At 29.6% G+C, this 26,509-nt stretch overlaps 1 protein-coding gene across 1 annotated transcript in view; it reads left to right on the top strand.

Moving 5' to 3' along the window:
* The window catches only part of Stacl (SH3 and cysteine-rich domain-containing protein), a 324,840-nt gene that overhangs the window by 28,170 nt on the left and 270,161 nt on the right, over positions 1-26,509 (top strand). The window contains exons 2-3 of the mRNA XM_085952491.1: positions 14,432-15,588; positions 18,910-19,086. Of these exons, the coding sequence (XP_085808617.1) occupies positions 14,856-15,588; positions 18,910-19,086 (910 nt within the window). The 5' untranslated portion in view covers positions 14,432-14,855. The remainder of the gene's footprint in view (positions 1-14,431; positions 15,589-18,909; positions 19,087-26,509) is intronic.

Here is a 26,509-nt window from a genome sequence, read left to right as displayed (position 1 = left end):
ATCACACATTCTTATTCTTTATTTATTCTTCTTATGCGTTATGACCAACGTGCATTTTTTTATAACAAGCTATGATAACAAAAGTATTGCAAATTCACAGATTAGTATACATAAAAAAAAAATTAGAAATAGATATTCGTTCATTTATATCGAAAAATTTCGTAGTTATTTTATTAACTTAATTTAAATAGATTATGACAAAAAATAGAACTGTACCTTTTTTATTTAATCTGTATTTTATATAAAATACTTATACATAGAGATAAAACCAGGTTTATAATATTTAGTGCGTTACTATATTATTCTAGAATACTCCTACTACAACTACTATTTCACCCTGTTACGCTTCAGTGTTGGGACCTAGTCCAAACACAAGGTCACGCCACTTACCTCGGTCCATCGGCATATCTTGCGCATTACACCATTCGAGACCTGCAGCGCGTAGATCGCTATGTATTACTTTACGCATTACTTCTCTCTAGCGGCATCCGGGGTATATGTCCCAACCACGTGAATAGTTTAATCACCGACGGCTACTGTGGCCGCTCACAAATTCGTATGTTTGTAACACGGTCGTATCAATGTACCCCTAATATTCGGCGGATACATCGATTCTCAAAGCCCAAAAGGCGAGTGAAACTTGTTAAGATGACATCTCATACAGTATAACAGGTAGCACGCACGCGTTAGCCAATAACGGCGATATTATAAAGAAATTATAGCTATTATATCTCGAAAGATATTATAGTTCAGTGTATTCTAGAATATACTGAACTATAATATCTATGAAGGTCGTAAATTTAAGACTTATAAAAACAAGGAAGATTAAAATATATTGTATTTATTAACAACACGTTTCAAGTAACAGCTGTTGTTATACATGATGTATTTGACGTGAAGCTTCTTTTTTCAAAATCTACTACGTGAGCGAAAAGTTATATTTATTTTTCATGATACCAGCTATAAGAACAAAAGTAAAAAAGACGAATAGTAAATAAGTAGGTACTACGTACAAAATAATAAACTTAATATCTAAGTATAAAGAAAAAAAACATGAAAATTGTCCACAATTGGATACATTATATTTCGTTTGTATATCACATAATATATATGGTGATAAACTGATAAACCATGAATGTTATTAATAATTGTAAAACTGTTTTTAATGACATAACTTTTATTTTATTTTTATATATGCAATTAAACTATTTTTAGTTCACTTTTGATTGTTATTTTAATAATTACATGCAATTTAATTAATTTGTTTTGAAAAACAGATTTATATAACATAAACGTATAATATATCTAATTATTAAACTATTGTATTCTAGTCACAGTTTTAATAGAGGGTTTCCATAATACTACAAAATCAGTATTTTATAATATGTTTTAAATTAAAACAAAAAAGTACCATGATAGGTTTCACCTTACTATACAGATCAATAAGAATTGATAATGTCAGCTAAGTTTGAAATTATTGTAATTATTGTATATAAACATTTAAAAAATAAATTTCCTACAGCGCCATTTACATTCTAAAAATATTGTTTAGTTTTGATACTTATTGTATTTAATGTTTTTCTTTTCATTGCGCAGTAACCTTTTAAAATAAATAAATAGTTCAAGGCGTGATTCACATCTGTGAACTTGACGTTTTTACCCTTGACGGGGTAGCCAAAATTTAATGAGTTTACAATGCACGGCTTGCCTATAACAATTTGGATTAAGTGTCCGCAAGTTTCGCCGCATTATAAAGTATGTAGGCTAAGTTCTGCTTTCCGAGCCAGACATTATCTATCTAGATCAGAGGTTCGCAACGCGGCACTCGCAAGCGCTGGTGTGCTAGTACGCCCTTGGTTGATGGCGGTTGTGTCCTCGTATGACCAATTTGTAGAAAAACAGGTTTTCTAAGTCTTATAAAGTCTTGCTCTCAGTACTTGCTAATACTAAAATAACTTGAAGCTGTGAAACTCAAAGGTTTCTTTATTTTATATTAGAGTCTAATAACTATAAGTTAAAGTACCTACCAGCGATTTGGAGAACTAATATCTTTCAATATACTGACAGTTCTCACATTATGACACTATGGCCGGGCCTCATGCTATAATTGTCTATTTCTAGTTATATATACAATATAATTTTTATATAAGTATATAACTTAATAAAATTGGACTATCTATATATTCCCGTTTATTCTGTTACAACTCAAATATTGATAAGACTTGTCTAACTTATATACTACATTAGTGTTACCAGTTTACATAATATCTGAAAAGTTTTCAAAGGTACCTACAAGATAAAAATTTTCAAAAATAGGGCGCTAGGTAAAGTAGTAAGATAACGCGGGTGAAGTAGTAAGGTGTGGGGTAGGCAGTATGGACTTTGCAGCTACATCTAACCGTTGTCGAATAACGCACTTGCAACAATTCATCATAAGTAGATATTATGGTGATGTGGTAAATTGAGGTCCTGGTACAAGGGCGCGTGCCTTTATTCGATTGCTATTTAAATCGTTGATTTGGAAAAATCCCAATCAAATCATTTGAAATTCTTTATATCTATCAGATTTTATGGATGAAGTTACGCGTTATTGTAATTTTTACATAAACAATAAATAACGAGGTAATACGTCACACAGAATGCTGACGTATATCATAAAAAACGAAATATATATCAAAATGCAGTATTTGATTTATTGTGAATTCCTACACATAAATAATTTTACATTGGGATACATGACTCAATATGCCAACTGTTATATTTTTAAGATTTTTCATAATTAAAATAAATCAAAAATAATACACATCATATTATGATGCCCTTCGTGGGAATGATGTTGCCGACCTCTGTTTTGCATTATAGAAACCTAGTATAATATAGTTTCTCATTATGAAACTTTTATAATACAAGTATTATAGAACTTTAGCAAAACATTTCTCGAGTTTGATAATTCATACCATAAAGTCTGCTTAGTGAAACAAGGAACGCTACAAAGTAAATTATTATATTTGGTACATTCGAATGACTTTTATGTTAATATTTGAGTATCATAGAGAAAATAAATATATTTGAAAGATAAAATTTAAATCAGATATATTTCAAGGGTTGCAAAAATGGACAAAATCCATCTCTCATGCCAAAAGCATGTTAAGATACATAAGTAACAACGTTATTGTGTTAACTTAATTATTTTGAATAATATACCAAACTTGGCATGAAATATTCATTTAATGATTATAGATAGTTTTGAAAACCATCAGAAACAAACATTACATAAAATCTAACAACAATATATACTAAAGAAACATGTGAGATGCGGAATCCACCGTATTCCAGACGGTGAGTTTTACTGGCCGTGTCCTAAAATTGAAAGTGTAAAAATTTTAAAATATAGCAAGAAAAAAAATCTGTTCTTATTTATGGTAATTACTATTGTATATTGCAAAAAAAAATAACTGTACATACAATAAGTAAGAATAAATAATATAAATATTGACATAACAAAAGAAGTCTACTAGTTTACTAATCTATATAGACGTTCGCCGGAATTCTTGAAGTCGGGAAAATGCTATGTATAAAAAATGTCGTTTGTCTAGAATGGATATTTGTATTTGTTCTAGTGGCATAATCGACCGTTGACAGAAGGACTGGCCACGATCAAAAATAATCTTGCGCAGCATGTTAATGACACATTTTTTCAAAACAAGGTCACTGGCTTCCTCCCAACTGATTCTAAGCTCTCTGCAAAAGCTCAGACGCAGAGCTTTTGCAGAGAGCTTTTTTATCTGACGCGTCGGTTATCTGATATCAAAAAATAGACCACTATTTTTCACTCACGAGAATATTACATACTATTACCCCGTAGTAGAGTGTTAAAGTGAAATATTACTATCATAAAAAATATATGTACCATGTTTATTAAATCATTACTTTATTCCCTCCATATCTTCTCCCATATTTCACCCATATGAGTCATATGGGACTTGATAAGAAGATGGGGTATAGTGTGATCTATGATACAATAATAAAGATGATAAATTAGTGTTCTCTCACACTTATTACACCATTAAGAGACTTTTGAAAGTGCAAGGAATATAAGAAATCGATAGTTTTATTATGCACGTAATCGTAAAAATCAAACGTAGGTTTTATGTTTAGCTAAAAGTTAATGCCAACTACTCAAATAGTTTTTTACATATCCTAAAGAAGTTTTAAAATGATATACGACCATATTTACGTTTGATAACGCATATGTATATAGACAGTGATTGTCAATCCTTTTTGATTGGCGGTACTCTTGAAACGTTTTGTAAAAAATCGAGAAACCCCTATCTCGATGATACAATATTCAGATTCAAAAGAGTAAACTACAAAAAAAAAACACAAATAAGTAAAATAAAAGTACTCATAAGCAAATTTATTTACACATGGGATAAGTACGTGCAAACGAATTCATAAAAAAATTAATCAATCCGAATATTTTTAAATAATGTTGGTGCCGCAGGCGAAAATTTTGTGATCTCCTCGGAGTCTACTCACGAAGGTTATATTATAAGAAATTTCTTCCTGTGGCCCTCTTATTATAAGCTGCCCCTAAATAATCATCTAATTAACTCCACTGGACGTCACCGACAGTAATCAATAAATAATAATGAACTGCTTAATACTTTTGGAAAACATAATAATTATATCTCTCTTCTAAGTCTTCTAACTATCGCTAGATAGGAACTTCTTTGACACAATATCTCTAGTCAAGATATTTCCAAATACCTACTTGATTGTTCAGAAATAGGCCATGTTAAACCTTTCTTTACTCTATTACCGAAAAGGTTATGCTAATTCTTACTGAGCTCCTGGTATTCTTCGTGGAACCCGGTTGAGTATCACTGATCTACGATATACATTATACAGTAATTTTAGCATATTTTTTTATTGATCTAATGGTGCAAGTGTCGTAAGCACCCCCACAAGGGTGGCTGACAAGGCTCTAGCATATGGGCCCGGGCTTAAAGGGAGCCCGGCGTGGCGGATCGACCAGTTAAGTGAGATAAACACACACTACAAAAAACAAAAAAATCACGAGTAGAATATTATTTTATGATGATTTTTAGTGTGTTTACTGACTAATAAATATTACTATTTATCCAATATGGTGAAGGGTTGCATTTATTTGGCACACAAGGTAGTCGTCAAAGTCAACATTCAAATGAATTTATTTTAAAATACCAAAAATTATGTTCGTATCGTTATGAAATAAAATTTGGGAAACACTACTATAGAACATTATACTGCCATAAACCTTAGCAATATGTTGGGGGGGGACTAAACATCATGGTCTGGGGACCCGCTTCAGGATGTGGGGTCTACGGTCGTAAGCGAAAAAAGCATATTTTTCAATGGTAGAAAGGAATATTATTTATGTCACCATGTTCGTTTTATAATCGTTTGTTTGGCAGTATATGTGCGTATATAAATGTCGCGAATGAGTTTTAAATTCAATATTTATTTTTACTTACAAAGCATATATTAATAATATTTACTATCAGATCAAGATTTGTTTAATCAGTTTTTAATCATTCACTGGACACTTTTAAATGACTGTGGAAACATTTATTTATTTATTTAAAAAATACACATTGTGCACATAACAAATTATCAATTTAAGACATTCATGGAAAACTAAGGAGAGATGTAAGAAGTGTCTATTTCCAGGATCTAAATAATATATGTATTGAATAAAAATAACATTTTAATTTTACGTATACAGCAAGTATGGAAGCAGAAGCTTACTGATTACGATTACGACATGAGATTTAGTAGGCGACTAAGTTAGTTAAACCTGACGTGCCTTATAAATCTGTATTTTTTATTCGTGTATTTTTCATAAGCACTAATATTTTATAGAAGAATCATAGTATTTTTTATTATCAAAACAACAGAGTGTAGGTATGCAAAGCTATTTCACTTCGTTCGAGATAATATGTTACTACTGTACGTGTTAATTTTAGTTGACTTAATTACACATAAACTTTTAATATACGACCTATTCTTTGGCTTCGGCTTTGCTTTGCTATTTTAATATAGAAAAAGTTTTATGTACAATGAAATAGTATAGAGATAGAATTGTAGCAATAGCGCTTCTATTGTTAACATATTTAATTTGCAAACTTTTCTTTTTACTTAATTTTTTTTATATACAAATTATTTAAGCAGCGCATTAGTATTATTTTTATATGGAACCATATTTCGCTATTTTTCATAGCAAAAATAAATTGTTGTCATAAATATTAATTGTGTTAATTGGCGTTAATTAGCATCAGATATACATAATTTGAAAACATCTGATGCATACACACACTAGAAAAAATACGATACCCGACAGGACTTGAACCTATATCTGCTGGATACGCGCCAGTATGCTTTTCCAATTAAGCTACGGGCATCTTACTAAATTACGATGATTTAAACTAGTAGTTGTGACATGAATTGCTTATCGAATTATTATTAATCAATTATATAACGCAATTCGATAAACATTTCATGCAACAACCACTAGTTTAACACAATCACTGCGTACCTTTTAATTAATTTTTAATTACCATATTTAAAAAAACATGATTATTGCATCTAATGGGCGTTTAACGTGTCGTTCACGTCGAACACGTCGTCGTTTAGTAAGATGTCCGTAGTTTAATTTGAAAATCATACTGGTGCAAATGCAGCAGATACAGGTTTAGGTCCCGTTGGGTGTCGTATTTTTTTCTACAACATGATTTTTTCTAGTGTGTATATGCATGAGATGTTTTCAAATTATAATAATATATAGAATGTTACATTCTTAAAACTTCTGTCTTATTCGCTTAATAAAAGAAATAGTTTATTCAATTAGCATCATTTCAAATATAAAAAAACTCTAAAAAGTCTTCACCTGATTGTGGATCATAATTGTTTACATTTTTCTATATCCTCTTCAAGCCTTATGGCGGATGAAATAGAATATACACATTTACTACAGTGAACTACTTCATCCAACCACTTCACGATAGACGGCTCTCGTGGTGAAGTTGGTAAGGCGCTCGCCTTCCACCCGAGAGTTCCTGGGTTCAATTACCGGTCGTGACAAAAACATTTATGTGTTTTTCTCAAAGCCTGGGTGTTCGTGATTGTTCAAAATTACTAACAACAACCACCTTGTACGAAAAAGCAAGGACATGGTTATTAATAATTCAAAAAAAAAAAAACCCACTTCACGATATCGGATTTTGACCTTTGACGCCATGATAAACTGTTACATAAAGTCTTTGAGTCTAAAGTTGTGATTATATTGAGATGCACGTCGCGTACTATCATGGTGTCACAGCGAAAAATTTAGTTTATGATTTTGTCATTTTGCAGATTTCATTTTACAATCACAACCTCTGTAAATTTAATGATGGAGAGTGCCAACTCTAATGTATTATTATTCATTATTTATGCTAATTTCAAATAATTTTAATAGTTTCTACGTGTGCGTACGTTAAAATTACTTGCTATAATATATCCAACGATAATATTTTTAACAGAACCCAATGTACGGAACATAAATAATAGATATATTCTTATAGAAAATACATAATGCCAACCGTTAAAAACAAAAAAAAACACGCGATATGAATGAAAATGATAAAAAAACGTTCATTGAGTAATGCAGGTGTCAGTGCAACGTGGGGTGGCCTTATTTATGTTCTGGTGATTTCGGCAGATTTTTCTAACTGATAATGTTCGTTTAAAGGTTAAAAATGTGTTACGTGATGAGAGCATCAGTCTAATAATATTTTTAACACCAAGATAAACGAAACTACACACCTTACAGCAGCTTACTGTGACGCCACGTGATAGTACGCGACGTGTATCTCAATATAATCACAACTTAAGCAGCTCTTTGTTCTGCAATCCTCCCAAGACACCATCAGCAACCGTTGCTAATACCAACTTTTCTTGACTGGCAATATCTAGAATTCCATACCATATATAAAAAAGAAAATATATTATATACTTGTAATATAATAAACAATATTATGGAGTGAAATAGGTACATATTGAAATAAAGAAATTTCCAAACAATGCAGTATGACATAGATATTATCAGAATATTGTGTATTTATCTAGTTTTCAGTCAGATAAAACAATATATACCTACCAACATCAACATTGAAGCTAAAGGGTATCAGTAACAATTTTCAACATAGCATAAGAGCAATTTAAAAATGAATTTATTTGGTTTCATTCTATATTTTTCACTAACTACCACATAAAAATTAGTACATCGTCACAGAAAAAATCTTTCTGACAAATTTTTGAGATACTAGTGATAATATTCTTAAAAATATAATCACATAAATAACTCATTTTCTCCAAAATGTCCCGTATGACTTTTCGACTTAACCTCTATATAGCTGCTAAAATAAATATTTAAAATGTACACGATAAAACTATATTAAATTTAAGCAAAGAAACTAGATATTATAAAAGTATCCGATTACTAATTAAATAACAACAATTGCTTTTCAAATGGGAAAAGTTTCGCAAAGGAATATTCTTCTTTAGCGTAGGTATTTATCTTTCGGAAGAATAATAATGAAAGTAGTTTTCAGAAATATCGCGTGTTGTAATTTATTTTACGTAATAATTGATCCAACGTTTCAACTAAACGTCAGGTCCACCCCAAAGTAGTCAGCCAGACTAGTGAAAACTCATTTTTTTCACGGCATAATCCTTGAAAAATACATGCTTATTAAAGATGGAAATAAATAAATTTAATAACTATAATCATGGATATTAAATAGAAATTTCAAAAAGCTAATCTCTATACAATAAAAATATTATATCGCCTATAATAAAAACAATACTTACTATACTATTAATACAATAATTATATATACCATACAACACGATTTTTTGGATCGTAAAAAGGTTTCATAAATAACTATTTATCATCATTGATACAATTGCTTAATGTGGATATTCACTGAAACTTGACTCTTTTCGTTTCATGACATTCAACAATTTAAGAATTTAAAATTATTATTTTCTCGATAATTCGAGATTGGCTTATTGATATCTCGAGAATTCTCTAGATTCCCGAGTAATATATTATCAAGTACAATTTTTCTGCCTGCCTAATTCCTTTGAGATCAAATTCGAAACCATTATTTTTGTATGCTTTTCTTATAGTTTTTTTATGGTGTGAAATTTAAAAAACTCCGTTCCGGTTCAAAATTAAGTGTTTTTTTTAGTTTGCCTTCCAACGATTTTTTCACCGCTTAATCAATAAAAATATTGTAAAGCGCAGTCATATACAAATAAACCATTAGATTAATTTGTATAGAATTTAATTTCTTTTATCTTGTTAACTGTCAATAATTATTCTTGGTGAAAATGCATTGTATTATTGATATAAAATAATAAAACGCAATTATTTTTTAGTACTTTTTCCGCTTTTAATAAGTAAATCTGGACTAAATATGAATCATAAATATTTGTTTGGTGATATATTGAATTATTATTGTAAGTAGGTACTAATTGCTTCATATTTTGTTTTATGTTAATAATTTACAATATTTTGTTTAGATCCTTAATGATGTAGTATGAAATCTTAATATCCATGATCATTAATGTTAATTTAATTGTTATTGACAAAGTATTATTGGACGGATAATTCAATGTATTGATTGGTAGATGATTTGTGTCGCCCTTTTAATTTGTTTTGATAGATGCATATTTTGTAAAGAGTATTCAGTTTAAAATAACCCTCTAAGGCGGACGAAACTGGTCCAGATTTCTTTATTAAAAGTGGAAAAAGTTTTAACTTGTTGATCGCGGAGCATTTAATTACTATTTAATTACCGCATTTAAATAAAATACTAATTTTATCGAATGGCCAATTAATTAGTGTACAACAAGTGTACCGTCCGCGTGGAAAGGATTAAAACACTGCGTTTTATTAAATTAAATCATAATTGTAATGAATTGCTAAAGCTACGACAGATGTTTTACGTTTGGTTTATTTTTCTTTATTATAGTTTTATGAGAGTTTTTGATGTTCTTTAAAACTCTTTCGCTAATAAAATATCTCTATAAGGTGCAGCGTTCGACAAATAAATGAGGTGAACATTTTAATACCTAACATTAAATATACCTACGACAAGTTTTTTTTAGCTATCCACTAAACTTTAACGCCCTGGTACAAAATACATTTTACACGTATGGAACGGCATGGACCTGAGTAATAATACTTCACATAATTTCACGATTATTTTCTTATTAATCTTGAAAGTAAGCATCAGTTAAATTATTTCGTATAAAATGATGACAACGGAAATTTTTCGTAAATATTTAGATTTTTTTAAGAATGATATTATCTTATAACTGTATTATCAATATTCGATTAAATTTAAATATTGGACAAGTTTTCTATAGCTTATGTTTATATCTATGTGTTTTGCAACACCGGATAAAATGGCGGGTTTCAATATCCGAATCTCTACCGTAGAGACCGTTACCTTTTCCTTTAAATTGCCTACGGACATTTATTTTTATCACGGTGTAAGCATTTATTGAATTGGTACGTGTTTACAAAAATAATTTCCGTGTATAAACTATACTCCATAATAGCTGTGTTTATAAATTAAATTGTGGAATACTTGTCTGCAATTTTATTTAGTATATTTGTATTTCGAAATTATGTAGAACTACGAGTAGAAATTTTATTCTCATCATTATCCGGGGTCTATTCACTACTAGATAAAATTTTCTCTAGCTCCTTCCACTCTTCTAGGTCCCCATTTCTTTGTTGCAACATACATACGTCGAATTTCATGAGTTCGTCTATCCAGCGGATTTGAAGGCGTCACTGTGGTCGTTTAGTGTCAATTGGTTACTAATGTATGGCGGCATTTGTTCAACGGTTATCTAATTGCCATTTCATTAGCATTGCGACCTCTATTACCACGCGTACTTTTGTCGCCTTTCTTATTCGTTGGTTTGTTTTGTGGTCTTTCCACGGTATTCCCAACATTCACCAAACTATACATTTATACAAAATAATGCAATATTGTATAAATTTCTAGTAATACCACTTCTTCTTTCAGATTTTATAATCCTATCTGTGGTCTCTCGATCTCATCCAGCATCTGTTTCCATGTAGGTCGTCTACCCAGCGCCACTTTCTTTTAGTTTTAGACATTGATTGCCTTTAAATCTAACTCAATACTGTCTTTCCATGTTTTTAAAGATTTTCCCGATCTTTTTTTGTCTTGTTACTTGATGCGTATTGTATTTGTTTGCTATCCACGACTCGATAATCCTATAAACATGACCGAAGTATCTAAGGTGTTACAATTTGATGTAAAAACTCCTGTACATACTGTATAGCTGATTGTATCTCTGTTTTTTCTAAGACTATCTGTCATTGATGGGTCAAAAGATACCGCACAGTCAAATAAGACCATCACGCATCGCATTCTATGTCTTTCCTAATACACCACGTTTCCGAATCATATTTCTTTCATTAGTTTTGTTGTATAAAGTATATTTTAAGTGCAAGTGTCGGTTAACTTATTAGGAAAGTAGCATCTTCTTCAGAATGGTGACACCTTTTGCCTAGCACAATCATTTTAATTATTCTCTATATTTTGTAGTCTATGGTGTACCGTATAATTATTCTTATTAATACGTTTATTGATTATTTAGACTTATATTTAATAGTTATTCAATTATCTCCCGATACTGTATATTATGTATTATAATCATTACAATAAATTGAATATTGACACAGATTTCCAAGATAGTTAGATACAGTACAAAATAAAGTTTAAGTGTCACTATTTTCGCATCAAAGTTAGTTCAGGTGAAAAAATACTGTTGCCTAATGACAAACTAATAAAATACTATTTACATTTATTTATTGGACATTTTAACCTCTAAAAATATCCTAATGGATAAACCTAATATTGGTTAGTTTGTCAAATATAAATCTTATGAAAATTGCGATACAAATGTCATTATTATTTTAATAACTTAACAATTTAGTGGAATTTTATTTCACAAATGGTAAACTAAAAGTCAGACATCATTTATTTTTGAAAGAGCAATAATCAATAAGTACTTATACAGCTGAGAATATACTCAATATTGTGACGATAGATGATTGTTTTATATTATACAATAAGGGAGTATATTTTAAATTATAACTAAATATATTAATCCAAATAAAAGTTCTTATTATTTATATAATAACAATATGTGAATTAAATTACGACGTAAGGCTGAACTATCAATTTTATTTTTCTCAGTTTAAAACTAAAGACTGTCATGTTAAGCATCATTATATTAAATTGTAAAATAGCTCATCTAAATTATAATAATTTATAGATTTCAGAAAGTTTATCACACAAATACCTCATATTCTTAATAATCGAAAAATCATTTTACAGGTAGATATAATAAATTGAGAATAGATGTTTTGAAATGACCATATGACTGGTATAAAAAATAAATAAAACAGTTGTTTGTGCCACGAATTCATTCTTCTTTTACAAAAACGTTGGCATTTCCACTAACTTGAACAAAAGAAACCCCATTTTTCAATCAGTTTCGTTTTTTCATCAAAAAGAGATCAAAGAAAATCACCAATAAAGGTAAATATTTTGACATTTCAGAATAAAAAAAAATCTTTTTAATTAAGCTCCTTCTATCGATCCCTTCAAATTCAAATAATTGGAAAAGTCGCATAGATTTTTTGGATTATTTTTTTTATTTATCTTTATTAAATAGTCAAGTCTAAAAACTAAAAGTCTATAAAAGAATAAAATAAATCATAATTATACTACACTTAATAAAACGTAAATAATTGGAAAATACCTCAGAAAGACATGTAAGAAAATTCTATGCGAGACACGAACCCGTAACCATCATAATCCGGTTAATGTGCTTTACCAAAATAGTTACGTGTACCATACATAATGACGACAAAATTAACTAATACCTTTGCAATTAAAGTGATGTGGGCCAGCATAGGATTTTCTAATATGTATATTTCTGAGGGTTTTAAAATAATATTTGAGGCCTTCACGGTTATTTGTTATCATATTTTTTTTGCTGTCACTGCGTGTTCTTCCTCTTTCGATCTGCGACGTTTTGGATTTGTTTCAGAGACCTTTCTCAAGAAATGAGCCCGAAAGGTCAAGGAAAGAATTAAGATAAAATACGCGGTAACAACCCAAAAATCTACTACGGTAATTTGTGTTCAAGAAAGAATGTTACATTATTAAATCTGGTAAATAATAAAATTATTCGTTGAATTAAAAAATAGTTTAATATAATGTAATAGTAAAATAATGATAAATACATCATTAATGCGCCATCACATAGATGAGGGTTTTATGTATTGACTAAATTTATACTATAAATATTGAAACATAAACTAAAATCTGTAACATTTTAACTGTGACGCTCAATTATCGCTCACTTCCCGTATTAGACAGAGACTAAATTCGGATAACTCGATAAAAAAACTTATTCAATTAAAATTTGGGGAACGTCGTGTACTCAAAAAATGAGTTCTCCGTACAATCTTTTTCAATAGTCTTATTTTTTTATGATCTTATCGGTTTGAAGCCTTCACTACTAGATTCTTTACATGGGAAGAGTGAAACCATTTGATAGAAAGTAGAACCCTTCTAACCCCGCCACTGAAAAGGTGCCAGAGAGAGAAATTACACTAGTTCGATATAAAATAGTGGCTTCTATACCTACTCAATTCTTAGTTGTGGAACCTACATAGGTAGGTAATAATGATTTATTCATGCAAGTTAAGTTATGTAAATAAATGCTGCAGCTGTATTATTTTGGATGATTTTTAATTCTAGTAAATATTCATGAAACCGTGAGGCCAAATGAAATATAAGTTATTGCATACTGAAATTAACAGGCCGCTGAAAATTATATTGAATTTTAAAACGATTTTGTTTCAATAATTCACATTTCCGTAGTGACAATATAAAATACGACAAAACGATTACAGAAAAGCATTTCAATCGAATGACATGGGATGAACAAAATTTTCAGTCTTGATTTAATATTCCCTAACAATCAATTATCACTTCGAAGATTATCATCAATCGTTTTTCGACGTTTATTGAAATTTAGTATGATTAATCGGTTACGGGTGGTATGAACTCTGAATTTTCATAATACCAAGTAGATACCAACGCGCAAAAACCTTCTATCCTGTATTGTCTTCATTAAATAGTGTTAGAATATTAATTATACAAGGACACTTACTTATTTCAATTCTCCAACATAATACAACTTTTCTGTTCATAAACTACATTTCAATATAATACAAAATGCACTCTTTAATTAAAATTTTCAATTATTGCTTATATTCTAGGTTAATTGATGAAACAGTAACCATAACATTCATAAGTACTTATATAACTTCCAATATCTGTAGTTATTTATAAATACTCAACGGTCAATAAGAATGTTTATGATATTGATATCAATAAACACAAATGGTTAACGAACTGAGTGAAAAAAACTTTTTCTTGTACGAGATTTATGAAGCTTGACACTTTTGAAACGAAACGAACTTTTTATATAAATATTTTTGTGAATCATGAAACGATTCAAAACACATATCTGAACGCGCAACAAATTGCCAATAACATTAAGTGAAGTTTATTAAAATTGCTTATTATACTTGAAAAGAAATCTGTTTGTCGAATAAAGTTTTCCAAAAGAGCGAGTGAGGGAGAGAGGAGGGTGTCGCGGGGTCCGCAGGGCCGCACCGGTGCGATCATGTTCCGCCAGGAATGTACGTGATATATCCGGCGGACGAAGTAGTCTACCTGACATACGGCACCGTCAATCCAGTCCGCGTGAAGCCGCGCCCGACCTTGGACAACCTGTGCGAGCCGCAGGTCCCCTTCAGGCTCCCGTCCCGCGCCCCCGCCCCGACCGCCACCGCCACCGCCTCCGCCGTGGAGTCGCCCGGAACGCCCCCCGCCGATATCTTCGACTACGGCGGTCCTCATGCGGCCTCCTCCAAGCCGCCGAGGGTCGACGCCTCCCGAGCGAGACCCGACAAGAAGCCGAAGAGAAGATTCCTCCGGCTGAAGAAATCGGAGGACCCCGACTTCGGCAGGACCCTCCGCAGTCCGAACGCGTTCGACTGCGAGCGGCCGGCACCCCTCCCCACCCCAGCCTTCTCCAAGAAGAACATCTTCGACCGTGACTTTGAGGCACTGTTTGAGGTGTCACACTGTCCGGAGTTTGCTGAACACGTAAGAGTCATCACCCCTGATCCAATATGTCCGAGTCGGGAAACCGAGGAGGAGGCCGCGCAGATCCACGAAGAGGAGTTTCAGAAAGGAGAAGAAACCGACTTGTGGGATACGCCTTCTCCGGTGGAGGATTTGGAGAGGAAGGATTTCTTACGCGTGCCCCCTCACTCTGCCCCCTCGACCCCGCGCCCAGAAAAAAAAATCATCCCCCCTCGCGTCTCCAGGCCTCCCCTGCCGGTTGCGAAATCCTCCTCCCTTGAAGGTTTCATTTATTTATTTTTTTGTTTGGTTTGATTTTACGACGTGTGTTTTACGATTTTGGGTTTTCTTCTTCGAAGTATTATTTTAGGAAAAAAATATTTTGGTAAACTAATCCATCCGTTTGAAAACCGCACTAATATTTCTCACCGCTCATTCGTGAATCGCATAACTTTTACAGACTTCATAAAACTGAGGAAAGAAAATATTGCGGTTATTTATTATTTCACTTCATATTGTTTATTATGTATCAAGTATTAAATTTCTTACTCATTACTTTACTTTCTAGGTTAAAAGTAATTTATAGGTACAAATTCCCAAAGCAGAATTAACTGAAACATCCGTTTGATTCACAAAATGCAGAAAATCATCAGAACTAATGTCATCTTCTTTGTTCAATTCTTTGCCGACGCGATGATTTGTATACTTTTTAAAAATATATCGCATTGACTTTAAAACAATGCTATTTGACAGCTATTAAATAGAATTCGGATTGAAATTAGAAAATATGACAATAGGTACATATAATCATTAAAATACCAGATTTGTTTTTATTTCATACAAATTATCATGTTGAAATGAGCGGATCGATGAAAATTCTTTCGTTTTGAATAATTTTCAGTAACAGGTAACGGTTTTAACGATTTTTTTACGTGTCTCAAAAATTACCGGAAAATTTCAAAACACAATGAAAAATTCAATCATAATTAAACAAGCTTTCAAACTTTATCAACACTTCACTTAATTGATAGGAAATCGAATACACGTGTTTATAATGACACGTTTGAAATCAATTATTATTTCCGATATGAAAAAATTAATAAGACAATACTATTCCGTTTTCTAAATATATAATATTTGTTTTTCAGCCTTCATATTATAATCATTGGGAGGTGAGTTTATTTCATACATGTCTAATGGTGTTGTCATAAAAACGTGTGCTTATTTAGTTTATATCAATTATTTAACATTATTGTATTTGCATGAGAATGATTAGTTTATTTTACCTATTTTTTATTCTTATTTCTGTACATTTGATGATAGATTATTTATAGTAAAATGAAAAATTGAGAGTATTTGGGTCAAAGAAGCATTAATTTTTATTTTATAATTTTGATTCCTGGTAACGTTATAATCACCTCAAACCTTGAGTGTTTCTGTGATGTATTCATTACTTTGATTGGGCCTCACAGCGTATTGTAGTGTTTTTTATGGTAAATTTATCCAAACTTTTCATTTCAAAATTTACCAAATCCAGTGATCATTCCACTAATTTTACTACTTAAAATTTATAGCACATAATCATTTATGACAAAATATAATTTTATGAATTTTAGGATTTTTAGGTTACTTTTGTCTATCTCGCATCTCTTAATATTGAATAATATATTTCTCGAACCAAACATTTACAAGTTTTTTTTTTTAATATCTCTAAATAAAAGTTGATGAAGGTAGCTAAATTTGGAACTAATACTCTCAATTATTTCGCTTGTTATATTTTCTTTCAACATACAATAAGTACATTTTAGCAAAGACCAAAAAATAAAACATAATGTTGGAAATATTTTCACTTTAAATTTGAAACAAAAACTCTATTATTTCTAATCAGTATTTTGTGCATGAGTAACTTTTGTTTTTGCTATCACTTATCCATGTACAGTATTAGGTTAATAAATAATATTGTGGTGAAATTTTATAAAATAGATTAAGTTAATCTTTAAAATATCCAGATGCAATAATTAATTATGTTCAATAATACGTAATTAAAATTGAACCTTTGTTCCGTATTTTTTAAATATTGTTTTTCCCGCCGCTTATTTTTGAATTTCATTTCCTGTTTTTAGCTTTCGCCGCTTTTCTTCCTGTTTATTATCTTTCAGTGGAATAAAGGTCTGGTTCTCGCAAAAATGGTTTTATTTTTTCCAAGTTGTCGTCATAATTATTGAAACGTGGCAGGTGTTACAACCCAACAATAATACTTTAATTTTTATTTTTTTGTCTTTGCTTAGCGATATATTTAATTATATACTCCTTTTTTATATCTGTTTTAGAAATATCATCGTTTTATACTACGTATTTTTTAAAGTTTCGACAGATATTAAAGATGGTCATATCAAATAAAATCAAATAATTTTTTTTAAATATTGTATACCTACCTATTTTTCAGTATTACTTTTGCGAATGCTATAATGAAATATATATAAATAATAATTATAATATTTGAAATGTTATAAATTCTTTTTAATAAAGAGAATATACAGTTACAGTGATTTATAATAATTACTATTAACACTATCGACGAATTAAAGTTTGCACCGTTCCATTTCAGTAATTTCGCGACATGGGTTGCGCCTTACACACATTTACCATTGGTGCGCATAGTACCTGAAGATATTGAAAGGCAAAACCCGGGTCGCAAAATCGACTTAAATAGAATAGTTTATAACTTAAATCCATTAGGATTATAATAATGTATAAAAAAGTGATTTAAAATGTTGCGACCAATAAAGTTTCATATATAATTATTTTCTCGATTTAAAAGAATAAATCAAAGATTCGAATAGCTTTAATGAAAAATATTAGCTTTAGTACTTATTATTAAGCATAAATTATTAAGATCATATTGGCAAAAAAACATAGTATTGTAGTAATATTCTAGCTATTGAGGTAAAAGTAATTATTATAAATAAAATAATGAGATAATAATCTTTTACGCATTAAGTGTATATAAAAAAAAAACAAATATTAGCACGTTTGCTTTCTGATTTACGAGGTTTGATATGTTGTCCATTTTAATGACACAATTCTCTTTAAAGAAGATCTTGTTCCGAATCTATTGGTAGAATCCAATACATTGCAAAAGTGTGATTTTTGTTAATAGTGACTTTTGTCTGACCGACTACGAAATCCATTCATGATGGGTGTTTGAAATTTGTGCTGATTTATTTTTTTCAAATTATTTTAGTTTAAACAGGATCAATAAAATTGCAAAATAATATAATAAGATCACTATGAGATATAAAATAAAATAATACGTAATGTTTCCAATAACAGGTAGATTTGTTTTTGTATAATTCTATCATACAAATAAACATGTTTTGTAGTTAAATTATTCGATCATATCTATAATATATAATATATTACATTTAGTATATTACTTCACAATTTATAAATATTAATTAAAGAATTATTTTCATATTTTTATACTCATTATTATATAAAAAAAAATTACGTATTTTCGTGTATTGTACTTCATAATATATTAATCCTGCAAAGCAAAAATTCCTTTCTCGTGCTGATAGTATTTTTATTTGTCGTGATGCAGAACCAAACCGTAAGAGAGCTGGATTCTTCTCCCGCATCAGACATCGATCAGCTGACAGCCGGAGCAGGATGTCTGGGGGGGTGCAGGGGGAGTCTGTCCTCAGGGATATCACCCACCCAGCACTCAACGAGCATCTTAAAAACCACAATGCTGTCAGCTTTAAACTCGTCAAAACAGGTAGAAATCTTAAATATTTATATCATTAAAATGTTTACTATATATAATATTATATTACCTTAAATAAGTCTGAGTATTCTGACAAGAAGCCGTTCTCAGATCGTACCTTTGTGTGTCTATTATCAAAGTAGGTACCGTATTTTTTAACAGTATTATATTAATATGAAGTAAATATAATATATAAATTTCTGAAAATTAGCTAATTTTACTTATTTCAACACATTTTAGATTAAAGGTAGTACATTTTAAAAAGAATGGCTATTAATAATGGTGTGTAATAGAATATAATATAATATAATGAATATTATTCAGTTTAACCTTTTCTTTACGATATTTAAAAGTCTGTCCATTCCAGTGATGTCACCATCAGTTACAGTAAAAGATTGACAATATTACAGTAGGTAGAGTTGCCACTTCATAACTTTGCACTCCGGCTCTAGGGTGAAAATGTTGTAATTATATTTTTTAAATATTTTTACAAGTATTATCTGTTTATTTATTGATTACTACATTATATCAATACAAATATGAATGTCATTTGATCTAATTGTACGAGAGGTAATCAGGCAAAGAAGCGTATCAGTGTAATAAAAAGAGTAAAAATAGTGCAAAGTTATATAGCGTAAATGGGAATTGGCAACATACACAAGTCTAATAAGGTTTCTTCTTCATCATTTGCTATTCGGTTTATCTATAAAACAATCAATAATATTATAATCATACGAGTATTTCCATACAATCTTGCAGCCTACAAGAAAGCCGGTCATAATTCCAACTGAATATCTATCAATATGTATTTAATGGATAATGCCATCGATTTTGGAAATAATAACATTTTAATTAAATATAATATTGATGATTCTAAAATATGAAGATAACATAGTGCACATTAACTGAAGTATTTAAAATCAGAGTGACCATAAAATTTTTCCAATTAATACTGTCTCATTAATTATTACTAAAATATGTAATTTGAGTGGAAAAAACATTCGTTAGATGTTACACATTTTATCAATTGTTATTCTTTAGCGGAAAAACATGATAGTTGACATAGAAAATAACAAAAGAATTTATTACGATTGTTAAATGAAAAAATTCAAGACACTTGATAAAATTTATAAAATACCAAGACCAATAAATTGGGCCAATTTATAATATTGTAAAACGAAACCAGTATTGGTATACTATAAATAGGTAAAAATGATTAAATATATTTAACAATCATAATAAATACGTTGTTATTGTTATTTTCTTTCAACTATGCATTAGATATGTAAATAGATATATTATCAAAACACAAATTGGCATCAAAAAATACTTTATAGAAGTCTAAAAATATTATTACATATCACGTAAATTTCATTAAGAAAGCACTCAAATTTAATTTATTCCCGTTACTATCACGTTATTTATTACTAAATACAGATTAAGTAAGTAATAATAAATTTACGATTAATATACCAATTTTTACAACACAGTATACAAACAAAGGTCTATTCATTTAAATTGTTTTATATGAATAGACTTTTTTATGTGTCAATAATTCAAGAAAATACAAACCTACATATTATTACTATTTGGTACTGGCTATGTGTAAAAGACAATAGCTTTATTTTTTGTACCAAAAAATATAGTATTATAGCGTGTCAATAGTTAATTACAGTTATAAATAAAATTACAACTGATTACATGTTACATTAAATTTTATCTACAGCATGTGAAGTGTTGACTAATATACATTCGCGTTCATAACATCGGTATTTTTGAGTATTTTTTCCTATCAATAATTGTCATTTAGGTCCTCTAAATTTAAGCCTAGATACAAGCAAACTTCTCAGCGACGACGTCAATACACAATAATCTTATAATAAAATTATAATATAGAATTATACTGCAAGGTACTAACAGGCCACGGTGGATCCGCTGCCAAGCTCTTTGAGCTTGGATTTGTTACCCGACCGACATGTCCATGTGGCGAGGAAAAACAGGATGCAAACCACATCCTCTGAGAATATCCAAGAATGTGCTCCGAGAGGGGAAAGTTAACTCGAGTCGGTCCACCCAGCTGTTAAACCCATCGGACCGTCGAACCTGGTCGCCACAAAGGCCAATTGTATTGCATTTAGAAAATTTGCAGCGTCATACTGCCAACGTAATTCGTTACTCACTACAATTTTAAATATTACCTCTACGTGCTCGTCTCTCCCATAGGTCTTAACTTAACGTCATGTAAATTCAGTCAAAGCACATTTGAGTACATTGCGACCTTAGTCTTGGGTAACTGCTCCTGAGACATTCCCAGTCATAAAAAAAAATGATGCTTCACATCCAAATGTAGGGTTCCGTGATACGCCTAATTAATACCGGGTGTGGTTTGGTGGGGCCATTAACTTCAATGTATTTTATCTTTTGAATCCTTGATAATCGTAAAAAAATATTTGCTACGTATTATTATAGAAAAAACAAACTATGTATATTAGTTAACGTAAACAGGTACTGTACCTATCGCTTTTCATATGTTAAATAGCTGTAACAGTCTTACATTTATTTAAAGTAACATAGATATACAATTATACATTCACTGTGTGAATATATTTTTGTTTAAATACTGATCCAAACAAAATGATTTTCTTTTTAATACTATTATAACAAATCATGATACCCAATGATACTATTATAATAGTAGTGACATTGTATATTCATTTAAATGGCTTGGCTTTGATAAATTCGTATATTTAATGTAATGTGACCTCACCAAAAATTAAACCTGGGGTCTTTGAATGACAATCCAGAGTCAAATGCATAAAACTACGAGTACTTTCTAATAGTATCGTATTATGAAGTTTTAGTTTTAATAACAACATATTGTATCGAGATACAAATGAAAACTACCCATTAAATATATAACTAGCACTACTATCAGAACTTTTATATCGTAGCTCAAATTTAGAAGGCCTCGATTTGTCGTCATGAATTGAGCAGTTTTCCTTTTGTTTTCTGACATTTTATTGAAGTCGTTTTGTTTTCCTTCATCCTCTTAGCTTATATTAATTTCGAGTAATACATAAAATTTTCGCTCGGCCTGGAATAGGTGAAGCAAAGTTAAAAGCCTAAAAAATACAACGTATCCATTATAAAACATAAGGATAAATTAACATTTCGGTCAAAGACTGCGACAAAGAGGCTCGTTTTCTTTGTCAAATGGGCCTCTCATATCAAAACATAAATAATAATGAACGCTTTGAGTTGATGAAAATTTTTCTCGTTATACTGCTTTGAAACAAAAAAAAAACATTTCACTTAAAGATCACAGTATTTAAGATGAAAATAAGGTTTTTTTCTTGCTCAGATGAGTGGGTACCATTATATTTTAAATTTATATATTATAATTATGTTATAATTTTTAATATTACTTATGTTTCTTTTAAATATTATGAGTAATATTTTTTCTAAAAGACTTATTATCAAAACAAAATTTCTTCATCTACCATTTGTAAAAGAGTAATAATATGTGAATGAATAAATTCTTTTAATATTTTTATTAATCAAATAAGATGTATAATACACATTCCTTAGACTCAATTATTGATCTATCATTAAAGGTTAAAGAACGTGTAATACCTTAACACAATATATTTATTAATGCAGTCAAAACTATTTTTTAAGGAAATAATAGATTTTATTTCATCAATTAAGAAAAAATATTATACAACTCTATATTATTCGACATAATAATAAAACTGTGACCAATTTTATTATCTTTATATTGGTGATTATTCACAGCAGATGTTTGCGTAGATATACAACAAAATTAATAAGAGCTGAAAATATTTAAAGTTAACAAACCCGATTTTGACTCAAACTTATTTTATTTTAGATAATAGGTACATGCTAAAATTTTGTTATACTATAAACAGATATATATGAATAATATTAATCAGATGAAATGGGATTGTTCGTAATACTTGTATGTTCAGAGATTCTCAGTAATAATGCGAAGGATACAAAGAGATATACAATAATATATTGCTTTTCTTTCAATAATAAAATAAATAGTAAAAAGTACTAAAGTGATATCTATAAACCTTAAATTATTTAAAAAGTCAAATTTAAATACAAATTCATTTTCTTACGTGTGCAAATATTACAAATAATAAGCTAAATTTTTTCACGTAAAATAATTACAGTTAGTGAGTTTAATTTATAATATCGTCAGAATTTATAAATCAACCTCCACCTAAACAAACTGCCAAGCAAGTAGAATTTATCCATATATAAAACGATTTTGGTAAATACAATTATTTCACTCCCAACCAATTGGTATAACCAGAAGTAGTTTATTTTGTGACTTTATACCTATTTTACTTTGTATATATATATATAATATAATTGTATAATACATACAAACTAATACTAGAAAAAATGTCACAGTTTTTGTTTATACCATGAGTATGTCGAAAAAAATACGTAGCAGACCGATAGATATCTTTTTAAACTTTAAACTACATTATGTTAGTATGTCCAAGAGAGGGTAAAGTTAGATAAAACCAAAATTAGTATGCATAAAAGTACAGATAAAGTAGTTTAGTACCTATGTAGGTACTATTAAAGCTCATCGTGTCCATCGTACATAATATTTTTACTCATATATAGTTAATTAAAAAGTATGACTATAATGTATATAAAATTATTAAAAATAAATACGATAAAATAAACACCTGTCATAATTGAAATAGCACCTCAGTAAACCGGGTACATTTTCAGAAAGTGTGAAATTATACGTCTGCTTGAACTTGATAATATTTCAAGTAGATTTTATTAAATGGCAATTACTTTACTTGTATAATAAGAAAAAATATTTCTAAGAAATACTTTTGTATTTATAATAAAGAGCGTTTTATATAATGTATATACAAAGTTTAATATACATATAATATCATCTGAGGCATGGTAGTTTCTTACACAACATTTCAGGAAGTAATATTTGTATAGTTTATTAATACAATTTAGATATGTATTCTTATAATTTTATATTATTATATAGTAGTTATTTCAAGTCAAAACAACTAATAGTGGTTTTAAAATAATTATATATAATAATATGTATGCTTGTAATCACATACTCTCAGCAACAATTTATTTGTATTTTTTTTAAATACTCGTAATATAACATTCACGATGAAATATTCTGAAACTGTGAATTTATCAGCCATATTGAAAATTTTATTTAAAATTTTAAAATATCTCTAAATAGTCGACATTTTAAAGTATCCATTTTTATATTGAACTATTAATATTTTCTGGATTGATATGACATGATACATTTAAATGAAAAATCATTAAAACTTCCACTTCCACGTTCGCATATCCGTCGTAAATTATATTATATTTGACACTGACTATATTATATAAACTTACGGCATATAATATGTATAGTAAATTAATATAGTATGTAGTCAATATTTAAATATAAACATATCAACGGTTAATACTTAGGTTTCTCAAATGCCAGGAAATTCAATAACGTCTATGATGATCTGTTAGTATTTTTAATTTGGTATACACATAAGCTATAAGCAGCTGTACTCAGTATCAGTTTATGTTTACCACAACAAAATGTGCATAATGCCTAGAATATGCCAACAGGCGATTAACTACATCTTCACAAGAAATTTAAATCGATTAGGATTAATAAATTATTTAGGCACATATGCCTAAACCTATAATGTAATGATGTGGTAAAAATATATATAATAAATGTTTAGCAGACAAAATTCAAAAGAAAAAAATACTAAATTGAGAGGATGGAAAAACTCTTAATAGTCATTAGGGTATAAGTAAGGGCTTTCGATTTCGAATGAGGAATCAAGTGATACTTGGAAAAAAGCGTATTTTTACAATAAACCTAAAAAGTCATCGTTCAGCACAATAAGGCTTTGTTATGATTCAACAGATGTATTTTTTTAGTTGAAAACTTTTAGGAGAATCTATGTAGGTATATAAATACCTGATGCAAATATTTTTATATCATATCAATTACCGAACGTCGGCAATGATTTTAGCAATATTTCCTTTGTCTCATATTGCTCTTACCATGGATAGAGTTTTGAGTTGAAATTATTTGTTTGAAACTTCTAAAACAGTTGTTTTTTGCTCAACGGCCCACATGCTCAGCGTGGGACAAAATGGAGATTTTATGCTATTTTCCAAGCATGATCCTGGATATTCCTTTATTGTTGTAGATAATATTTTTATATAATTTTGGAGCCTTATTGTCCTTTATATTTATTTTAAACATTTTATGACTGCATAAAGTATTTTTATTACATACAATTGTATTCTTTTAAACCTCTCGATCTAATGTTTTAGAATATAGTCATATTTCAGTACATCTGTGTGCAATGGTGTTAAGATTTTTTATGTTTATTAATTTTTAAAAGCATTTATAAAACCATTAGTAAAATTTATGTCGACATTATTATATTGAAATATTTACGATAAAAAAATATATTGATAATCTCTGTGATCCTAAATTAGACAAGAATTAGGCATTTTATTATTCAACCACTACACCACTGCACACGGATGTACTGAAATATGACAATATTCTAAAACATTAGATCGAGAGGTTTAAAACAATACCATTTTATGTATTAAAAATACTTTATGCAGTCATCAAATCAAAAATCTTAACACCACTGCACACGGATGTACTGAAATATGACAATATTCTAAAACATTAGATCGAGAGGTTTAAAACAATACCATTTTATGTATTAAAAATACTTTATGCAGTCATCAAATGTTTAAAATAAATATAAAGGATAATAAGGCTTCAAAATTATATAAATAAATTATCTACAACGCTTAAGGCATGTCCAGGATCATGCTTTAAAAATAGCATAAAATCTCCATTTTGACCTACGCGGCGCACGTCCCCCCTTAAGCCGATAATAAAAATAATAGATTGATACTTCTTGAGATGTCACATCATGTCTAATAATCATATTAGCATCATAATTCAAATTTTGTTAATTTCATTGTTGCTTTGCGATTTTTACACTATATTTGTACCATTATCCTTCTAGCTAATATAATATATTTACATTTCAAAAGCTCCAAGTTTTTAAGCATTGTCTGTTGGACACCTTTTCTACGTTCCGTAGAGGAAGTACTGAAAAGACATGCGAGCGGACTCGTAACATCTTCCTATTCTAGGTTTTGATTCCTGACATGAGGTCATGTCCAAATTGTAATTAAAATAATATATTTCGATACCACAGTTCAATAGGGGAACAACTCAAAATTTAAAGGTTTTGAGTTAATAATGTCATTCGATGTAGAAAGGTCTTTTCTTTATAATTCAGCAAAAAAAAATAGTCAAAAATTTCTTCAATGTGTCATAAAATCAAATAACCCTTTC

The sequence above is a fragment of the Rhyacophila brunnea genome, unplaced genomic scaffold (genome assembly GCF_057557595.1).
Source record: "Rhyacophila brunnea isolate RB1 unplaced genomic scaffold, BYU_Rbru_1.0 scaffold_3, whole genome shotgun sequence".
Lineage (NCBI taxonomy): Eukaryota > Metazoa > Arthropoda > Insecta > Trichoptera > Rhyacophilidae > Rhyacophila > Rhyacophila brunnea.
The sequence above is the reverse complement of the archived record's forward strand: the minus strand, read 5'-3'. Positions and strand labels throughout refer to the sequence as shown.